Source organism: Eumetopias jubatus, unplaced genomic scaffold (genome assembly GCF_037043125.1).
Source record: "Eumetopias jubatus isolate StellerSeaLion01/CBP00866 unplaced genomic scaffold, mEumJub1_p1.0 scaffold_15, whole genome shotgun sequence".
In the NCBI taxonomy this organism is placed as follows: Eukaryota; Metazoa; Chordata; class Mammalia; order Carnivora; family Otariidae; genus Eumetopias; species Eumetopias jubatus.
Window position 1 is genome coordinate 16744675 of NW_028274821.1, and position 22687 is coordinate 16767361.

The window sequence follows — 22687 nt, forward strand, 5'->3', positions numbered from 1 at the left end:
AGAACTCAGGGTGAACACACCTCTGTGCATCAGAAATTTACTTGAGTTATATAACGGAATCATCCTATAAGCCCAGATGAAGGTGAAGCTGAAATCTGGCCAAATCCCAGCCAATTCCAGGATCTCTCAGCTGGCTTACACTCTATTAGCTTGCAATAGTTCCGCAGTCAGTGCCCAGGATGGCTATTAGAAGCCTAAAAATTATAGTGAAATTATAAGCTTTTGAAATAACTTCATTTGTGTGGTGCCTGGGTGGCTCAATTAGTTAAATGGCCAACTCTTGATTTCAGCTCACGTCATGATCTCAGGGTCACGGAATCAAGCTCCGCATTGGGCTCCACACTCAGCACAGTCTGCTTCAGATTCTCTCCCCCTTTGCTCACCCTACCCCCCCCCCAAGTCTCTAAAATAAATAAATAAATCTTTTTAAAAAATTAACTTCAATTGTACTTTCGCTTCCTCATCCAGGCTGAATCTTTGGGGGCGGGGGGAGAGGGTGGAAAAGAAAAGTAAATCTCCAAAGGGACTCAAGAAGAGAAAAATACTTCACTTAGCCAATTACCAGCAGGAACAAAAGCATATCAACCTATCAACCTTGTAATAACACCTGTCCCCCTAAATGCCCCGTGAAATGTATAAACAGTGCACAATCCCTTATCTGAAACTCCCAGAACTGAGTGTGTTTTAGAATTAAGAATTTTCCTTGTCTCCTTTTAGAAAGGTAATATAGTGCATACACCATAAATGAAGTAAAATCCCTAACTGAGGCTAGGGCAGTACCCTAAATTCCAACACATTATTATTTTTGAAGCAAAATCAATGAATATTCATGCTACAAGGGATAAAGAGAATGAATGGCTTCACATTAGTCCCATCAGCCTTTTTTGTCCAAATGAGTCTCTAACTTAAGAAGAAAAAAGCTTTCTGCTTTCAGGGGTATTTTGGATGTAGGAATTGAGATAAGGATTGTGGATTTATGCCACCATTTCCTCTATATATAGGAATTATCTAGAAATGGGCCTGGTACCAATAGTGAAATTGCTTGAGAGGAACTACAGTAGATCTGTGAAACCACAGTAAGAAATGTTCTATTACAACAATTAGCATGAGAGTCATATTGTGCTGTGAAGATATGGATAAGCAAAATGAACTAGGAGAATCTCAAAATATGCAGATTTAAGCATTGCAAAAAAAAGAAGAAGAAGAAGAAGAAAGGAAAAGTGAGAATCCACATTTCTGCATCTTGTATTGAAAACATGAAACAACCATACAGAATCACCTCCATCCTCAGTAGATTAGGAAGCAGAGAATCAGGACTCCGGTTAATAAGTGAAGCCAAGTCTGTCTTATCAGTTTCCCTCAGTCCACAAGACCTCCTGTGACTCCTTTCTGTTTGGATTCCATCTTCGACAACAGGGAAATGAACATGGGTCACTGTGACTCCCTAGGAGTTATTCTGATGACTTCCCAGGTGAAAAGAGGAAACACAGGTTTTCCAGGTGACATAGAGCCTTTAGCCATTCAAGCAGAGATTCTGTTCTTACCCCTTCCTTTCTTTCAAAGTATTGGTTAACCTCCCCAAAAGGTACTACAACCACGTGATGAGATCAATGTATTTCCTTAGACCCAGGGCCTCAGCTGATATGCTATCGTGAGCGAACTCCCAGAGATTTCCATCCTGTGCCCTGAATTTAACTGCGTATTTTCACCTTGGATCTCTACTCTTTACTCTCTTCCTAATGCCCCCATAAATGAACACTTACTTAATCCAACATCACCCTCTTCTTGGTCATTTGGAGCTTGATGATAGCAAAGGCGGCGAAGGAGGAGACCAACGTGGCTCAGCAGGATGAAAGGTGGGGGCAGCCAAGGCTTCTTGTGGTAGGTCATGATGTAACGATAGCGATTGTATTTCCACAGTTTATGGGAAATGGATTTCATATCTACATAAACGTTACTGTAAGTTGTAGTGAAGAGAGGGATAATGTTTTAATACAGCATCCTAAAATATAACAGATTCTTTCTCTATTTTCCAACTTTTATGATTGGTTCACCTGACATTCCCAGCACTCAGTCAACAAAAATAATATCCGTTGTATTTGTGATTCTTCTTCTACCCAAACAAGATACATTAATCACCTTCTACAATCAAATATGCTAATCAGAATAATAAAAAGATAGAAATTACAATCAGAGAGAAAATGCTAATGTTTTAAATGCAATGAACATAAAACTGCCCTCTGGAACTTATCACTATTCTTGGTTCACCACCTCTTCTCACATAAGCAGCTCTTTTCAGCCCATAATTTACCATTCATGTTAAATACCGTTAACGTTTCTCTATACCATCAACCAATTAGGAGAGGTTCTCTTAATGTCAAATGTGAGAACTGAGAGAATAATCCTAGTTAAAACACTCAAATGAAAGAATATTAATGAAGAAGAGACAGGGAAGAAATTTCAGTTCATCCTAAAATAATCAATAAGCAGAGCTATTTAGAAACTAGATAAAAATTATTTACGTTAACTTTACAATGAAAATCACCCCTTACTGGCAGACCACCTTGGATTATTGCTTTAAAGACATCAATTTTAATATGCAGATAGAATGTATTTGTTCTGTGAGACCACAGAACTAGCAATGGAAGTTGTGGTGGGTGGTGCAGTTACTCTAAGTCATCCCTAACTACGTAACTTTAAGTCTATAACATGATGGGGGTGGGGAGAGGACACAATGGGATGTCTATGCTAACATTCTGCTTAGGCTAATGTTTATTTTGTTTAGAGAAAGATGGCAAAGTAGTATTTGAGGAGGACAGCCAAAATTAGCCAATAAAAATGCAGACAGCCCTAAGCTTGAGCAGTGATAAAGAGAAGAAAACGGAACTCTCCTGGAGAAAGCCAGCCTAGGATAAGAGGAAGGGAGAAGTTTCACAGAATCTATAAAGTAGATGATGGGAAGGCAGAAAACTGGGTTTTAACAGTAGTTCTCAAAGTGCGGTCGCAACCACAGAATTAGCATCACCTTACGACACGTCAAAAATGTAAATTCTCAGGCCCTAGCCCGGAACTACCAAATCAGAAACTCTAAAAGAGACATTATAGCAATGTCACAGCAAGCCCTCCAGGTGATTCTCCAGTACATCAAGTTGGAGAACCACCACCATTAAACACTACTGTCACTCTCAGTGTGACTACAGTTTGCTCACCAGCAGGTGGCGATCTTCACAGTGTATTTTAGGGGTTTTGTAATTATTGCTACAAAGAATCTGGAATGGGCCGCCCCTGGACAAGTAGTCAGATCTGGGGTTTCTCAGCTTGTTTGGTCCTCACTGTGTTCCTCTCTAGAGTGAGACAACTGGTCTATGTAAGGATTTCTCAACCTCTCCTTTGACACCTGTCATTTCTGAGAAACAAAAATCTCATACCCCCTCTGAATGTTATTTGAAATGTCAAAAAAACAAAACAAAAAAACCCCAAAAAACTATATTTACTAAACACCAGTAAATGTTAGAACTTTATAAAACGGTAGGGCTAAAAGAGATGACAGTTATTCTATGATCTCGTAACAAGCAGGAAGGTATACCTTCCCCACATTTTTATAACAATAGTCTTTTTTTTCCTAAGTGTTCTGATTTATTTTTGTTTCTCTCCAGCCTTTAGCTTCTCTATTTTTTTTATTTATTTTTTACTTAGATTCCATTGCATTGATATCTCTTCTCTTATCTTGCCCTCTTCAGTGGAATAATCAATGAATAAAATACCTAGCACACCGCCTGGCATCAAGGAGGCATTCAAAAAAATACTAGTTTCTTCCCATCTCTTCACCGGATTTTTTTCGTCCATTAAGCAACTATGTTTATACACTCTTTCTGGTACTTGGGAAAAATTCATCGGCAAAAAAAGACAATAAAATATCTTGTTCTTGTGGCACTTATATTCCAGTAGAGGAGACAAATAAACGGGAAAAAAAAAATAAAGAAAGAAGAGTAAGGGGGACCAGGCATGCCACAGAGACGGCTGAAGGAAAGGGGGCTGCACTTTCCAATGTCATCCTTAGGTTAGGCCCAATGACGAAGGGAACATGTGAGCAAAGACTCGAAGGGAGTGAGAAAAGGGGCCACACGGATGCCTGAGGGAAGAGCACTGCAGGCAGAGGGAACAGCATCTGCAAACACACCTGTGCTGGTTGAAAACCTCCGAGGGGCCAGTGTGATCGGAGAGGAGAGGGTTAGGGGAAGATCTGTGTGATGCGTGACTGGAAAAGCAGCAGGGAAGCCAAGTCACTGAGGCTCTCTAGGTCATCATAGGAACTTTGAAATGGGAAACCACTGAGGGTTTGGAGCAGAGTGGTGACATCATCTGACATATGCTTTTATAGGATCACTAGGGGCTACTGTGTTGATAACAGAATATAGGGGCCCAAGATAGAAGCAGAGAAATACGTAAGAGGCTCTCTGGTAGCAGTGGGGTGGTAAGGGGTGGTTGGATCGATGATGTTTGAAGGCAGAGTCAACAGGCGTTCCTGATAGTTTAGAGGGAGAGATAGAAGTGGCATTAAGAATGACTCCAAGGCTTTTGATCTCAACAACTGGAGAAATGGAGACCTGACAGAAACTTGTGGTCTCCTCCATAGATTTGGGAAAGATGACAAGTAGAATAAGTACATGCTGGGAAAGAGAGGAGATCAAGATTTTGGACCTTTAGAATTGTGGAATTCTATTATACATCCAACTGGTGGGGAAAGGGGCAGTTGGATCTGTGAGACCGGAGTTTGAGGAAGAGATTTGGGCTGGAGATATAAATTGGAATTTGTCAGCATTACAGCAAATTACTGGCCAAGATCACCAAACAAAATGTAAATAAGAGATGAGCAAGGTCTGGGCCCAGGGGATGTTCCAGTGTTACAAGATTGAGGAGAAGGAGATGATCCAGAAAAGCAGACTGAGAAGAAATGAAAAGTCCGATAGAAGAAAACAGAGAATAAGATACAATGGAGCCAAGAAAAGAAAAGCCATCAAGAACTCCTCAGCCAGCTTTTAATCTCAGCAACTGTTATTCCTTCATGATTCCAACTTATTGCTTTACTCCAATGCATGATCTCCTTTCATTCTGCTTGTATTGCTTTCTCTCCATTTATTGTTTTTCCTCTTTTCTCGTGCTCTGCTCCCTTCCTACCAGTAGTTTCATGTCCACATGCTAAAACTACAGTGAAAAAGGGAAAAAAAAAATGGAACACACAAAAACCAAAGGTGACATACTCAAAATATGAGAATCTACTCAAAATAGATTTTGATTTAAATGAAACCATCTTGATGTAATTTTTATTTTGATTTAAATAAAATAAGCACACTTAATTAAAACAACCTACTTGAAAAAAGCAATCAACAGGTTCACCATGATGATATACTGCACGAAGAGGTAGACAGCTTGGAGGAACGGAGTAAGAAAAGAACCAGGAGGGCAAGACGGATGGCTTGCACAAACTACAAATAAAGAATTTAAAAGAGTAAGAGATACAGCGAATCACAGTCCTGTGGCTCTACACAAATATTTAGCACATTAACTTAGCAGAATACCACAAATTTTTGACATCTGTACGATCTAGATGAATATTTTCCACGTTTTTTTTTTGGTTTTGTACTCTGAGTATCTACAAAGGTTTGATTTCGGCATGATGGCAAAATCTCCTACACACCATCTATATCTGAAGCATAGACTTCTCCATAAATCATCCAGTATGGCTCAAATACAATGTCTCGAGCAAGGCTCCAAGATGGAAGCTGCTCTGGCGAAAGGATGGCCTTGCGTGCCACTCCAAAGCTCAGCAGGACTATGGCCATCAGGATCACAATGTAGAACATGTTTGCTGTCTGCAAAATAGCAAGGCACAACCAGAATTTTACCACAGATTTGAAATTTAAAACAAATCAAACACTAGCAGCATTCATGATGACAGCTCCCCATTAGAAGACGGTCTAGTCATTAAGCACAATGCCCCAGGCCATGAAGAACTGGGCTTCCTCTGGCTAAGTCATCTCCTTCTCTCGGCACATACGTTTCATGTCCAGGTGGTCTATGGAAAAAACGTAACTGTACTCAGTGTAAAGAATCTGTGCTTAAACAAAACGTAGGGAGTATTCAACTTAGTCAAATGAATCCTGATCCCCAGGATTGTCTTAAGGAGTTGATGAGAGTCTGAGAAATTGATCAGGTCAGGTTCATTTCACTCACTAAATGTACATCAACTCAACCCATTTGTTCACGGTGGCACAGGCAATTATGCCATGAGTATTCCACGCGTTCCTCTGCATTTCTTAGGCTCCCTTCCACAAAGCTGGGACCGTAGGACCGAGTCTAGCCGATGGCCTGTGGAGTGACGGGAAGCTATTTTACTTCCTGTCCAGAACAGTTAAAAGCTGTTAGACTTTCTCCATCCCTGCCATTCCCCACCACAGGAGACCTTGGAAACCATCCGCTGACATGGCTCCATCACAAGATGAAAGATTCTGGATCCCTGAGTTACAGGGTAGAGGTCAGTCCCCATGAAGACTCATTAAACTTTGCACAAAGGAGAAGTAAACTTGTGCTAAGTCACTAGATATATTAGTTATCTCAGTATAGCCTATCCGATAAATACCAATGTCACCAAAACCTGAGAAAACATTGCTCGTCTAAAAGTGTAAAGAAAAATCTGTCTTTGGAGTCCTGAGGGCTCTTCTTTTTCTGTTCTCCTTTGTTTTTGTACTACCCTTCTTTCTCCAGAGCTTGCCCCTTCCCCGCCAGTGAGAATTCCAGAAGAGCCAAAGATGATCTGGAAGTACTGTACTTCCTAGAGGGTAGGTCTCAGGCCCTGTACAAAGCCCGCTGGAGAAGGCTAACCCGATTGCAGAGCAGGCTCAGATGACAGAGCTGGGCGGTCCAGATTTGAACCCTGACTCCCCTGCTTATGCCCTGTGGGAGATTTGCTTAATCTCCATTTCCTTATATGCAAAATGTGGATAATAATAGTACCTACCTCATAAAGTCATTTTGAAGATTAAACGCATTAATAGGTACAAGGTACTTAGAACAGGGTGTGGCCCATAATATGGATTATTTAAGAATTGGCCAGGGGTGAGGAGATAAAAAGAGATATTGATATTTTAGCAGAAAATATTACCGGTGATAGCCTCACACAAATCTCACCCTCTAGGATTACTATGCTTAGAGACAAATTTGATTCAGTCATATGATCTGGCCCCTACCCAAAAAGCTAATAAGCAGAGTATCCAAATCAGTCACCCAATATGCTCTCCAAGGACATTTGTTAAATATGAGTTTGTGGTTATAAGGAAAGCCGAGAGGAAATGAGCTGGATGTCTGTGCTTTTATAAATAATTCCAAAAGTTAAACTGTTGAATGCAAACCACGAAGTAGGTAGAACCATTACAAAGGACCCCAGAAGGGGTGCCTCAGTCAGTTAAGTGCCTTCGACTCAGGTCATGATCCCAGAGTCCTGAGATTGAGCCCCTGAGTTGGGCTCCTTGCTTAGCGGGGAGCCTGCTTCTCCCTCTCCCTCTGCCTGCCACTCCCCCTGCTTATGCTCTCTCTCTCTCTCTGTCAAATAAATAAATTTTAAAAATAAGTAAGCTTTAAAGTTCAGAAATATCTTAAACCTACAAAAAAGAAGATAATATTAAAACAAACAAAGGATGCCAGAATATACAAGCAGACTATACTCACCATTTTTGCAATCATGGTCACGTATGGACCTACATGTTGATTCACAGCAAAGAAGTCCAGGAGCCGTGAGAACCAGAATATGATGTCTATACAGTAGATTAGTCTTCCTGCTGTGTGCAAGGGAGGGTCGCCCCACCGAAGGCCAAAACCAACTGAAAACAGGCCGATAGCCACAGTCTCTACTACGTTCCAGTACTCACTAATCCATATCTTCACCTTTTGAGTAAACTTCCCAGGTTCTGAAATACACACCTAAAAGAAGAAAGAAAGAGGGAAATTTAAAGAATGGGGTATAACCCATAAGCCTCATATTAAAGTTCTTCGGTCCATCAACTGCTCGCTTAAAGAGTAATTTGAATCCCACCAAACCTTAGGTCACTTGGGTATTTTAGAGACTTCAGTGATCCTTGGGTAATGAATGATTAAAACAATTCTACAAGTGTGTTTAAATGTCATTGCTAATGTTAACCGGCTATTTGATAAACAAACCAGAAGTTAAAAAAAAAAAAAGAAAAAAGTTTTTCCTAGCTTTCATTAATCCTAAGCTAACACAGGGGACCAGAAAGACATTTTAAAACTCAATATTACAGCAGATCTATACACCTACAATTCTGTGATTGTGAGGGATAGCCAAGTGTAGAGGAGACTGGTTTGAAACCAAGGAATCTTGCAATGTAGTCCTGCTACTGCTAGTGAGTTGAGAAATTACTAAGAAGGCCATGTTAGAAGTCACTATTAAAGAAATGACCCCTGCAACAGAATATCAAATTCAAATGTAAAATAATTAACTTTCTTCCCCTGAAGCATAAAAAATGGTGGAACTCAGATAATGTCTTTCTCCTGACTTGTTTTCTATAGATTCCACAATAGTAACTAGCAGGCGATGTAGGTATAATTATTAAGAATACCTTTACTGTCATATTAGCTCTAGGACAAAATAAATGTATATAAATATATAGACACAGAGGTAAGTACACACTAAGATACATACACACTGATACATAAAACAAAGTCATAACTGTACTGTACGTAACTGATTGCAGTTACAACAGCATGGATGCTAATGCATTTTTTTAAGTGACTCATTTGCAAAACTAAAAATGAAAATTTTGTTTTGTTTTGTTTTGTTTTTTTGGACTCCTGGCCTCAGGGATTTGCAGCTTCCATTTTCAAAGGTGTTTAGTAAAATAATTCAAAAGCTATAAACGAATTCTTTACCTATTCACAACTCTGGCCATTTCCGTGCCTAGTGTGAAATGGAGCTGACAATATGCAAGCAATGGTAGGCTACAAAAATCAGTCTCATTAAAAAAAAAAAAAAAAAACACAACTTCTGGGAAGTCAAATAGTTGGAGGGTCTAACAACAATTAGATAGCATCACTCTAAGACTGATATACACACTAGGACATCTTCAGAAATAACTGTTTTTAAAGAGCAGCAACCAGCAAAGTATTTGGCAAGGAGTAAGGGCTGAGGTCTGAGATTTTCCCCTAAATACCCTTCCAGCAAGCAAATTAGGATCAGCATTGCCTGTCTCACCCCCACCCCTGACCCATCTGTCCCTTTTCATTATGAGCCTAAAACACCTCTCTGCAGAGGTGTAGAACACAAAGGTAGAAGGCACGACTCACCTCCCTGACTTTCTCAATGGCATTGGTGAAGATATAAATGATAACAAGCCACTCTTGCACGCTGGGCTGGGGCTGCATCTCTACCAACACTGTGTAAGTGAACAGCATGAGGAATACCAAATACGCCATCTATGAGGGGGACACACATTCCCTGGACATGAGTGAGAGTCATAATGGAGGATGCCAAGCAGAAACACACCCGGGAACTTCAACGTCATAACATGGAAATATAACTGGGACCGCCCTCCGATTACTGATAACTTGATTTCAAGGAAAGCACAAGAATCTGCAGTTTTCTATTCCAGGATTAATGGAAGGAATGAAGGTCATTGTTTCCAAATGCATGGAAGGGGGCACTATCTCATCTTGCTGGCTCCTGACCAGAATTTCCAGAACCCTGCACATGCCAGCATGCCAACAAGCCAAGAGAGAATCACACACTGTCCCCTCCAACTAAGCACAGAAAACGTGCGTCTCCAGTACACCAATGAGCAGTATCAGTAGGTGCCCATTTTCAAATGTAATAAATTGTGACATTTACTTCTGCTGGGAGGTGTTTTTGTTTTTTTGTTTTTTTTTTAAGATTTTATTTTATTTTTTTCATTTGAGAGAGAGAAAGCATGAGAGAGAGCACAAGAGGGAGAAGGAGCAAAGGGACTGACTCCCTACCGAGCAGGGAGCCCGACTCAGGGCTCGATCCCGGGATCCGGGATCGTGACCTGAGCCGAAGACAGACGCCCAACCGACTGAGCCACCCAGGCGCCCCTTCTGGGAGCTTTACTTTATGTTGATTAAACCATACTAGTCAGTGGGAAAGAACTGTCCAACCGTGAGTCCTTGTAATTAAAAGACCATTGACATTTGTACCTTCAGCCCTCAGCACTTGGCCTAACACACGGTAGACATTCAAGAAATGCGTATTTAATTACTGTTTATATTAAACCTAGATTTCCAATATCTCCAAAGAATTAAGACACAGTAAGCACACACACACATATACATATTGTGATTAACAGCCTTGCAATCTTATCTAAAGTCCTTATTTTCTTAAGATATATTCCCAGAAGTAGAATCGCTGGGCATACACAGTTAAAACCGTGACTTGTATTACTCAATTGTCCACCAGAAAGGTTTTACCCATTTCCACAAAAACCAACAATGCATGAGACAGTGTAGTTCTTTAAATAGCCTCAGTGACAGAGCATGGGGTTCACCGATCGACAGATGTATTAAAGCTCCAGATCAATGGAGAGATGTGTGTGTGTTCATTCTCAAGGAGGTGAATCATATTATTTTAACTTGAATCCCTATTTCTCAGATCTTTTTGAGCTCTACCTAAGTTTGGTACATTATCCACTCAGTACAGTTCTACGTAGAGAATGGCTAAAACCACTTCCAACTACACAGCCGGGATGATATATATCCAACAGGCAGTGCTTGGGGCAGGCATGATGGGTAATGCTGCCTCTGAGATCAAGAACCTGGTAGAAAAGCATATAAGATAGTTAAGGTAAACTCTATTAATTCTATATTTCTCTAGGTTTATGCCTCAAAGTCTAAGCATGTTTGATGACCACTTAGACACATGTGTTAATTTAACAAATCAAATAAATGTGTTCTATCAAGCAGTCAAGCAGTCCCCCCTCCCTTTTTTTTTTTCATTTTTGCCATTGGCTTCATGGTGGCCAGATACTAAACCACCATAGATATTGGTAATATTGCTCCTGACACTTGATTTCTTTCCTATCTTAGGAAAAGATCCAAACATGTTTACATTTTTGCTTCTTCACCATCACATGTATAACAAGACATGCTTCAGTAAAGCACACACATTTTTCATGTTCGTACAGAAAGGGTGCTTTTTCGGGGTGCCTGGGTGGCTCAGTCATTAAGCGTCTGCCTTCGGCTCAGGTCATGATCCCGGGGTCCTGGGATCGAGCCCCGCATCGGGCTCCCCGCGGGAAGCCTGCTTCTTCCTTTCCCACTCCCCTTGCTTGTGTTCCTTCTCTCGCTGTCTCTCTATCAGATAAATAAACAAAATCTTTAAAAAAAAAAAAAAGAACTACTTGAATACTCTTTTCCCAATGATGTGACTACAGTTAAAAATCTCTTGGAGCTACTATCAGAGCCTTTGGGATATTTTGTTACATATTCACAAAAATGGTAAAACCTCATCATCTGAAGAAAGATCTGATTTTTGAAAACAAAGCAATATACATATTTAATAAATATATGCAATAAAAATTTGGATAGGCGAGTAAATATTTTGAAATACAACACATTTAGATAAATGTCCTTTTATAATCATACTTCAAATGTTTTAGAAATACACAATCTTGGCCATGAGCAGTTTAAAGTATATATAAGCATTAAAAAAAAAATAAATGCTATTAAATAAATGTGCAAAGCACTCACTGCATTTAAAGTGCAGTTCATAATTTCTCTGTATCACTATGATCAATTTAGATGTAGTATTTGTTCATAAATTTAACTTCTACAATTTTACTGTCCTCAAAAAGGTGGGGGGGAGGGTGTCAGAGGGGAAAATATAAAATAAAATTTTATTGTCCTCTATATATTTATAATCATGTTACTGAAGACAAAAAGCAAACACTTTGTAATTTCTGTCTATATTACACATTATTCCTAACAAATAATAATTCAACTGCTGATTTCTTTGCCCAAGATGAGAAAAGAATCCACCCCATCATTTAATTGGACAACCACTATCATTAACTGCTTGTTCCACAAAGTTTCAAGTGCTCGGTCCCAGCAGAGCTAATGGGAAGCACTCAGGAAAGAAAAAAGTGCTTGCTCTTTCAATCCCATAGTGGGAGAGATCTGCTCTAACCTTTCCTCACTTGCCTCCAATCTTCTGTCCTACCCGCTTTGTCATTCTCGTTTGTGTTTTTTTTTTTTCTCCCTGCATTTCTACATTTTATCACAAGTTGACAAACCAGGCATATCATTATCAAAATCATGATCAACTACTGGCCAGCACAAAGACTATATTTAATTGCTGCAATGAGACCAACCGTATAAAACCAAAACTTGACAATTGGAGCATTGTAGAACTCATAGATTTTCCTGGTCCACGGAAGGCTTTGGGGATTGCTCTTTAAGTCAAAATGGTGATTTTCATCTAGTTTCTCATCGGGGCCTCTTTCCAAATCACAGTCTTTCTGCAAAATAAATAATCATTCATTGTCAGAGCCTTAAGTAAGATACTGACATTTGCAAACATCCAAAATACATCATATATATGTGTATATATATATATGAATATAATAAATATATTAGGAATTAATTGGGCACCCACTTGCCAAATTATAATCTTAGTCTTGGAAGGAAAGAAAACTGTGTGTATTGTATAAATCTTTGGCTTTTAAGTAAGGAGCACAGGATATCTCTCAAATGCAAGCTAAGTCTCTAACCAGGAAACCTAGTCAAACTAAGAATAGTTCCAAGGATTTAAAAATCGTACCTGTTCCTGTTCTACTTAGTCTCCTTTATTGGTATTTAAGAACCTAAAAATATAAAATCCCCATGAAATCATTAACAGATAATAAAATTATTTCCATAATAGAGGAGGACAAAATGGACACCCATTAGTGATATAGTTTCCAATTCCTAGGAAAGTCGGGCACAGCATTAGTTTTAGAATTCCGGCTTGGATAGCAGACGTGCTTTGCCTGAAGTTCATGAACTCTCCGAGCTTCCAGAGTTCCCTGAACCTCCTGTGACTATATCCAAGTATTTTTGTTGTACATGCATTTTCCTAGGGAAAGCATCAAATCTTTCATCAGTGTCTCAAAATGTGTGTGTCAGTCCAAAGAGGTTAGTTAACCCTTGTAGGTGATGAGCAGTAAGTATCTCTGTGGCAGACAAGTGGTTGTGTGACGGACTACACAGGTGTGCACAGAGAAAAGCCTTTAAAGGGGGGGGAGGGCAAAGAGGGAGGAAAGAACTGAAAAGAAAAGAAAAGAAATCACTTGTAGCCCTGTTGCTTTTGGAAAGAGGGAACTTAGGGATGGTAAAAGAGAAGCAAAAGAGAAGTCACCCTAGTTTATAGAGCTCTGTGTGGTTCTAATCTTTAAACAGGAAATCCACTACTTGTGTGATCTGAAAAAATATTAAAAGAAAGGAATGTTCTCGGATGCCTCTTAGACGAGTACATTTCTTCAACCTATCCACAAAAGAGTCTCTCTAGTGTCACACCTGCAAGACTGGTAAGATTTTACAAGCCAAGAAATAAAGCAAGTGTTGCTTGAATTGTCCATAAAATTGATCAAATGTAATTTTTGAGGCTTCAGGCATTGGAATGGGCTATCTCAGTGCCTGAATGCTGTCATTCACATCATTTTGGGGCAGTGAAATTGGCACTGTGACCTGAAGGTGTAGGAACTGACCTGGTTCCTAACAGGTTTGAACCTGCCTAGAGTTAAAATAGCTTAGAACCAATGAGAAAAGTCATCATTTACTGTGATTTCAATGACATCAGTACCACTTCAAAAAGACCCCAGTAAGCAATTTCAGTAACGACTATGTAAATTAAATAACTTCTCTTACTGTTTTTTTTTTCTAGGAGTTTCTCATTAGGTGTTACTTACTCTTGACAGTTTGGTATGGATTGTAAAGTTCTAATTAAGCCTCTCTCTGAGTTGAACTCCAAGACACCAACTACCATGATGAAGACAATGTAAGAATATAAATTCAGATTCAGGACATCTGCCCCCCTCCCCCCACCTTAGAAGAAGGTAAACACAGAAATATTTCACTTAACTAGCTTTTATTTGACTCAAATCTCCATATAACCAAACTCTCTCTCTCCCTCCCTCCCTCCCTCTCCCCCAGCCCTCTCTCCCTCCTCTTTCTAACAAGAATCTGATCAGCAGGCACACAGAATAAAATTATAACTACAACAATCACCTCTACCACAATTCATACCTATTTTCCATTGTTATAACTATTGTCATTCCCACTTAACAATGTTCTGATAAAACAGATCAGTGTTCAACTTTAGAAAACACTTTTTTCATTGTGGTTTATCAACATGTCTAAGACTAAACGTGTCTTTCTCCTTCCAAACCTGCTCCTTTTCCATCCCTTCAAGATGGCCTTGTTTTAACCATCAACCTCTCAGTCGTATTTGCTATCTTCCTTTCATCTATGCCCCATGTTCAAACATTATCCGACTCTTCACTTAAGATCTCTCTTTTCCTCTCCATGCCCACTGCTGCCAACTCCGGCCAAATCCCTTAATCCTCCTCATCTGGATGGTTACACCTGCCCATGCTCTCCCTGCTTTCAGCCGATCTTCTTGCTACATCATCCTATACACTGGAGACAGAATAATTTTCCTAGTGGTCAGATCATCTTGCTACTCTGGTCATGTGCATCCACTGGCTATCCATTACCCTCAGAAAAAAAACACCACATTCCTTCACAGGATATACAAGAGTCTCTATGATCTAGCCTCAATCTACTGTCCCAGCCAAACCTGCAAATACTCCCTCCTTGTCCCATATCCACTACAACCCGGACTCTAGCCAAACCATAGAACTTACGATGCTTGACATATGCCTTGCATTTCCTGCCTCTATACCCCTACTTACCGTCTTCCCACAGAAATGCTATTTCCACACATCGTCAAGTCTCAGCTTATCCACCACCTCATGCATGAAGCTGCCAACAATCTGTAATCCTCGCTGACTGACACCAAATGAGACGAATCTTCTTCTTCCTCTAGTTAAGCCATTCTGCCATCTCGCTACAATCTGTTCCTGAGAAAGCTCATGTCCTCAAAATTCATGCTTTCCAAGGATTAGCAGCTAGAAAAATCGGAAGTTCTCATGGCAAAGTTCTTTCGCCTGTAGAGGCTTCAGTAAGGTTTTTTTATAAAACCTCATGAGGCAAATGTAGAAGTTGAGTCTATCCAGCTTCAGGACAATGGCCTTCCTTCTCCAATTACCAGTGGTGCTTTCATTATATGCATTACCCCCTCCTACTACCACAGGGCCAAAGCATGAAGACCTGCTCAAAGAACATCTATGTCTTACCTGTCCTCACTTTCCTTCCAAAATGTATAACACAATTGTATTCCTCAACTAATCAAGCACATCATATTTAATCAGCATTGTGAAATCTTCCATGTCCCATGCTGATACCACCCCTCTCTGCTTAGCAACATTCCAAACACAAAGCAGGTAATCAAAAACTATTGCTCTGGTTAAACTCAAAAACAAAAGAACATTGTTACCATGATTATAATCCATTCATAACAGAGCAGGTTTGGGATACTTTTTAGTAAAAGTTTTAAATTGAGGGTGCCTGGGTGGCTCAGTTGGTTAAGCGACTGCCTTCGGCTCAGGTCATGATCCTGGAGTCCCGGGATCGAGTCCCACATCGGGCTTCCTGCTCAGCAGGGAGTCTGCTTCTCCCTCTGACCCTCTTCCCTCTCGTGCTTTCTATCTCTCATTCTCTCTCTCTCTCAAATAAATAAAATCTTTAAAAAAAAAAAAGTTTTAAATTGAATAATGCTAAGGTATCTATCATGGATATTCTGATTATAAGCTCCATGGTGACAGAGGTCACGTCTGCCTTAGTTACTGTAGTGATCCAGAACATCGTATCTTGTCTGGCACATGGACAGTGGCCATTAAATATTCAATGAATTAATAAATCAATATGGCCATGTCCAAGCCATCCAGGTGGGCAACATCATAAACAGGACCACTACATTAGAGCCAAAGTTTGATATTTCAGGGAACTGTGAGAACTTAGTATATTTTTTAATGTTAAAAGCACATTATTTGCCATTTAAGGAAGGACTTCCTTCTCTAAAAGTTTCCCTTTAAGAACAACTACTTAGTGGAATGTTCCAGCCATCTACAATGCCTTAAGTGTTTGTGAGAGCTTATCTTTCCATGAACCTTGGAGAAACCAAAAGTGAAGTTACATCCACTTACAAAGTACTATTTGCTACCAACTGCCAACATATTTACATATTTGTTCATAGACAGATAGGTAGGTAGGTTTATCTGCCTAGATAAGCAACTCTCTCCATTTTTCATTTCAACAAACTAAATGTGAACGCATAAATAAGCAAAATCAAACAAAATATCTCACATATAAAGACTTCATTTTATTTGTAAAGGTTTTAAGTCAACACTGCATTTCTTATCTTTCCTTTGAAAATTTTTGAAATGGTCTAAGCTTATTAGCCATATCATTTAGCCAGTACAATCACAATTGTAACAACTTGATTAGCCCAGTTTCTAAGATAATTGATTACACGTTCCACAGAAGTTAGACTGTACCTGCCAACTTGTATTCTGAGAATCCCAGATAGAACCATCAGGCTTAATAAAGTGAGGATGGAAGGAAGTGGGAGAGGGTGGAGGATAGGAATACATACATACCCAGGCAGGCACGATAGTCAAAATACTTAACTGATCTGGTAAAGGCATTAACCAATTAGAATGGATGCTCACCCAATCACAACAGATGTCAGCCATACAAACTAATTATAGTTACTTATTTTTCATTTAATACTTATCGAGTGCATTTTTAAATATTGTAACAAATACTTCACAAGTGCAAAAGCATATCCAACAAGATGCTGGCTAAAGATGCCTCATTAAAGTATTAAAGACCAGGGAAGACATTCACTACACCTACAGTAATAAGTTTGTAAGTAATGATACACGCTGAGACATAAAAAGCAAAAAATACATGCACAGACAGCATCCTGGAGACTCTCCAGTGAAGACAGGTTGCAAAAGCAGTAGTTCACACATTACTCGGGAAAACAGATACATCCGGGCACTCAAGTAAAATTATTTGGCCACAGGATATAAGAAATGAAAAAAAAAATTGTGGAGTGGAACAGTGAAGATAATGCAAAACCTAAACCTGAACCTTTACAAATATTTTTAAGGATATGAGGCATTCTTCATTATAACTTTCTTTTTTTCTTTTCTTTTCTTTCTTTCTTCTTCTTTTTTTTTTTTTTTTAAGAGAGGGAGAGAGGAGGGGGAGGGACCAAGGGAGGGGAAAAGAGAGAATCTTAAACACGCTCCATGCCCACCACAGGGCCTGATGCAGGGCTGATCTCACGACCCTGAGATCATGACCTGAGCCAAAATCAAGAGTCTGACACTTAACCGACTGAGCCACCCAGGCTCCCCTCCTCATTGTCACTTTCGAGAAATGGTAACTCTATTTATTCTACTAGTCACAAAGGAAAATGAAAAGTTGAACATCTGTCAAGATATAATAAAGACATTCTTTCCCAAAGAAATGGGATATTTTGCTCAAGCGTATATGGGGGTTAATTAGATGTATCATACATGCTATACCCGATCACAGATAATATGATTAAGATCATTAAATACATTGTTTAATAAACTCTGTGCATGTGTATGTTGGTGTGAAGTCAATATTATGAAAACCAAGCTCACTATGATATCGTACTAACCATATAAGCACTTTCTTTTGCGCTGGGGTTCTGGTCGCCATAATACCACGCAAACTGGAAGTCCTGGGACTGGGGAACATGGGACATCTCTGCTCTGCTCTTAAATTCCAACGACAGAATGGTGGGTGGAAAAAGAATACTTATGATGATCTTTAAGAGAAAATAAAGCAAAATAAGTAGTGAGGATTACAACACAAGGCATGAGTAGTAGTCAAATCGCAAAATGAAGATTTTAATGTACACAAAGCACCAGACCAATCCCTAATTCAGTTGATACCCTGCTTCTATACATACTTCTTGACTCAATTCCAAATCTAGCAGCGTCTCCCCTAGAAATCGTTATAAATGCAAGCATATGTGTATAGGGACATGCATTGCAGGGTTATGTGTAATAGCAAAAAAGTCTGCCAACCTAAATATCTATCTATAGAGGGGTAGCAGGTGTGGGACAACCTAACGGTAGAATACTACGCAGTCATTAAGAAGATAAAGACACTTTTTAGTATAATGAAAAAGTATCCAAGTTATATTGTTAAATGAATAAAAGCAAGTTATATAATAATATATATGGTGTGATCCCATTATTGTACAAAAAGAAAATTAAAAATTAGAAAACATGTGCATACACAGATACGAATTTAAAGGTTTAAAAATCTGGGGGCGCCTGGGGGGCTCAGATGGTTAAGTGTCTGCCTTCGGCTCAGGTCATGATCCCGGGGTCCTGGGATCGAGTCCCGCATCGGAGCTCCCTGCTCCTTGGGAGCCTGCTTCTCCCTCTGCTTCTCTCTCTCTCTCTCTCCCTCTGTCTCTCATGAATAAATAAATAAAATCTTAAAAAAATATATTAAAAAAAAAAGGTTTAAAAATCTGCATACCACACAGTTATTATTTATCCCTAGGGGCAGGGCAGTGAGAAGTATTATTTTTCAATGAACATGAGCATGTTGCTTTCATAATTCTTTAAAGCCATTAGGTACTTATTATCCCATAAAACACATTAAAATTTATTCATATTATAAAATCAAGAATAGGGACGCCTGGGTGGCTCAGTCAGCTAAGCGTCTGCCTTGGGCTCAGGTCATGATCTCAGGGTCCTGGGACTGAGTCCCACATCGGGCTCCTAGCCCAGTGGGGAGCCTGCTTCTCCCTCTGCCTCTGCCTGCCACTCCCCCTGCCTGTGCTCTCTCTGACAAATAAAATCTTAAAAAATAAATAAATAAAATCAAGAATATAAAAACATAACAAGTGTCACCTGTTAGATTCATCTCACATCCTACGCATTTATTTTTTTTTAAGATTTTATTTATTTCTGAGAGTGAGAGAGAGCATGAGCAGGGGGGAGGGGAAGAGGGAGAAAAACTCGTAAGCCAGGCACTGATGAATTAGGATCTAGGCATGGAGAGCAATGTCCTGCAGCTCAGAGATTTTAAGTAGCTAACTCAGCCTTCTTTGTTCACTCACTACTTTTTGGGGCGAAACATTCAGTCTCGCTTCAGTTAGGTCTCTCTACTGATATAAGATATATGAGGAACAAAATGGTATTAAGCAAAATGGTATAATTTTCCCCACAGCTGTACAGAAAAAACAGTCGTGGGGAAAATTATTGCTCAAACTTCCAGTCATCTATACCCCATCTTGTTCTCTACACATTTAAAAAGAGTTATTGTCAGAGATTCTGTAGCTAGAGGTGGACCCGTTCACTTCTCTGCTTCATCATTTCCAAGGCTGAAATCAAAACAGATCAAAGAACTTCTTCTACAAATAACTGTTACTTCTTCAGTATTTTTTAAAGAGGAATCTGTGTGAAATAATTTTTGGTTCACATCTCTCTTATTTTTGCAGTCTCATTGGTGGATTTAAAACATGCAAGTTCTTTTATATATTTGGTATAGTATGTCTTATTTCTTTGTGTTTTCTATAGTGTGCCCAACAAAAAAAATATTTTTAGGGAAGTCATTCTATTTGGGACAGACATTTATAAGAACTGTAGGAAAAGTACAATTAAAATATATAGTCTTATGTTGGGGCGCCTGGGTGGCTCAGTCATTAAGCATCTGCCTTCGGCTCAGGTCATGATCCCAGGGTCCTGGGATCCAGCCCCGCATCGGGCTCCCTGCTCGGCAGGAAGCCTGCTTCTCCCTTTCCCACTCCCCCTGCTTGTGTTCCTGCTCTCCCTATCTCTCTCTGTCAAACAAACAAATAAAATCTTTAAAAAAATAAATAAAATATATAGTCTTACGTTGCTCTTAATGCTCATGCTTTATCCCCTTTTATTCAGTTTTATAAGCATATGTACTTCATAAGCTTGACCATAACCTAAAGTTTTAGGCTTAGGTGTGATGTCAAAAGTTAAATGTCTTTAGGAGTTAACTAAGTTATTCTTGATAATTCAAGATGAGAGGTGAGGCCAAACTATAATGGATAGAAGAATCTGGAAATAGGTGTTTCAGGGCAGCTTTATGAAATGAGCATCTATTCCCTCAAACATCACACTGGATGAACAGAACAGAAACTGCTAATTTTATTTCGTGTGTTATTAATATTCCTAAACTGAAATTATTTTCGTTAAAAAGGTAACGTCGTTGTCAGAGGTTCCACCGGGGAGATCCCAGCTCATCCGTGAGAACCAAAGACACTAACTGGTTTTCCTGAATTGATTCTTCCAGAACAAGGGAAAAATGAACTCAAGAGTACAGACCTTCGGAGTAAACAAATACTAAATTCTAGAAAGTAAATATACTTTTTTAAAATTGAAGTAGACACACAAGGTTACATTAGTTTCTGGTGTACAGAACAGCGATTTGACACGTCTAGGTTACGCTGTGCTCACCGCACATCATAGCTGCCATCTGTCTCCATACAACACTATATAATGCCACTGACTCTATTCCCTATGCTCCACCTGTCATCCCTGTGACTTATTCACTCCATCACTGGAAGCCTGTGTCTCCCACTCCCCTTCACCCATTTTGCCCACCCCCCCTCCCCCCTCCCCTCTGGCAACCACCAGTTTGTTCTGGGTAAGTCAGTGTACCTTTAACCAAGAGTTCTTCCTCATTTTCAGGCGCCCGGTCCACATGTCTGTCAGTAGCATTTGGGTGCAAGTATGCGAAACGAAGGGCCGCAATCTTCCAGACGCGGCCAGTTTCAGACAGGTAGAATTGCTCCAGTTCTTGAGTTCATAGGTCAACAGTTTCATGGCCATTCTTTCATTCTGCTTGAATGCCTTCTCCAGCACATCCAGGGCGAGCTGGCCGAACTGTCTGTAATGACACAGTGGTGAGTGGCAAAAACAAATGCAGGTCAGAGTCCCAGAAACATTTAAAAAGATTAGCTGTGAGACTCGGGAAGGAGCAATACAAAAGAACGAACAGCAACATAATAACCTCAGACTGCAGAAGCTATTTCAAAACGGTTGCTGCTGAGGAAATGGACGTTCTCCCTTTGCAGGAGGGTTTACACGGCAGCGTACAGAATTTGGTTTACACCAGGAGTGGTTGAGCTATCTACCCATGGGGAGAAGCCTGTCCACACCGCAAAACATACTACACATAGCTTGGTTTGGGGCTCCCCGACAAAACCAAATAAAGAATTTTTTGACAGAAAAGACTGTTCAATATTGAGTAAGGAATGAAGGGAAATCGTGGGGCCACATTTTTAAAAAATATTCTAGAAAATACATAGATGACTTAAGTAAGAAACTACACGTGGAGACATTTTCTGGGAGGTTGTTTTCTCTAAAAAGTAGACACTGCTATTCTCCAGAACTTTTAAAATCACAATTAGACATTAGTTTTTATGAATTCTAGCTCCCCTTCTTTCCTCACTATTATAATGCTTGAGTATTCAAAAAATCAAAACCATTTCCAACTTTTCTATCTTTTGCCATCATGCCCTGGTTTTTTGGTACATAATACATTTATTTGTTTCCCTGCCTGAGAGGTACTAAAAGTAAACAAGTTTTCATTTCACTTAGTGTCAAAGAGTTTCAGAGTTGGAAGGGACTTTCAAAATCATTAACTGAATCTTCTAGTGAGGAAACAAGAGTCCCCAAATCTGGCCAGCTGAGTTGCCCAATTATTAAATAGCTGGATGAGGACCAGAAGCCAGGTCTCCTGACTGGAGGCCACCTCTCTTCCCTTGATTCCACAAAGCGCCTTGAAATACCTAAAGACCCTGATTTATGGGAGAGCCCAGGAAATGCTGGGCAAGTCCACGCATCTTACAAGTTCTAAGGCAAGGGAGATAAAAGTGTCTAACCATTCTAAGAACTGTTGATGTTTAGTATGAAGTGAAAACTCCTACTTTGAGTAATTTTTCAGCTCTTCTGAGGCATCATCCATCATGTTGCTCTCCTTGGCTTCGTGGGCCATGGCTCGGTAGAGTTTATAGGCAACCACTGCCTTGACCGTTGCCTCCTCTCCATGCTGCCAGAAGAACATGGCCATCTTCTGCCTTTTCATTAGCACAGCCCAAACCAGCAGGTCATTGTAAGGGTACATAAAGCCAGTGGACTCAGGGTCATCTGATATGTTTTGTTCTTCTTTTGACTTCTTCCTTGATTTATGAAGGACTACAGACTTTTCCTGTTGGAAAATAAAATAGGAATGGATTCCCAAAGAGTCAGATGCATGATATTTGACCTAATGAAACATATCCGGTATCCTAAGAATATTTTTTAAGTCTCTGAAAAGAGATGGAAATAACAATACAATTTTATAAACCAGAAACCAAAAGTTTAGCCTTTAGGTGATCTATTTTTTGTTGTGTCCGATAGATCCAGGGTCCACACACTGAGATAGCTTGTGTTCATTCAGCACAACTTGAAACACTACACCTTTGGGATAAACT

The 22687-nt window shown here is 39.7% G+C and overlaps 1 protein-coding gene across 1 annotated transcript in view; it reads right to left on the reverse strand.

Moving 5' to 3' along the window:
- TRPM6 (transient receptor potential cation channel subfamily M member 6) overlaps positions 1-22687 on the reverse strand; it is a 133285-nt gene that overhangs the window by 46202 nt on the left and 64396 nt on the right. Inside the window, exons 16-24 of the mRNA XM_088018731.1 lie at positions 22142-22422; positions 20871-21099; positions 17837-17986; positions 12393-12539; positions 9358-9486; positions 7726-7977; positions 5699-5873; positions 5372-5486; positions 1764-1957 (exon numbers count right to left, since the gene is read on the reverse strand). Of these exons, the coding sequence (XP_087874857.1) occupies positions 1764-1957; positions 5372-5486; positions 5699-5873; positions 7726-7977; positions 9358-9486; positions 12393-12539; positions 17837-17986; positions 20871-21099; positions 22142-22422 (1672 nt within the window). The remainder of the gene's footprint in view (positions 1-1763; positions 1958-5371; positions 5487-5698; positions 5874-7725; positions 7978-9357; positions 9487-12392; positions 12540-17836; positions 17987-20870; positions 21100-22141; positions 22423-22687) is intronic.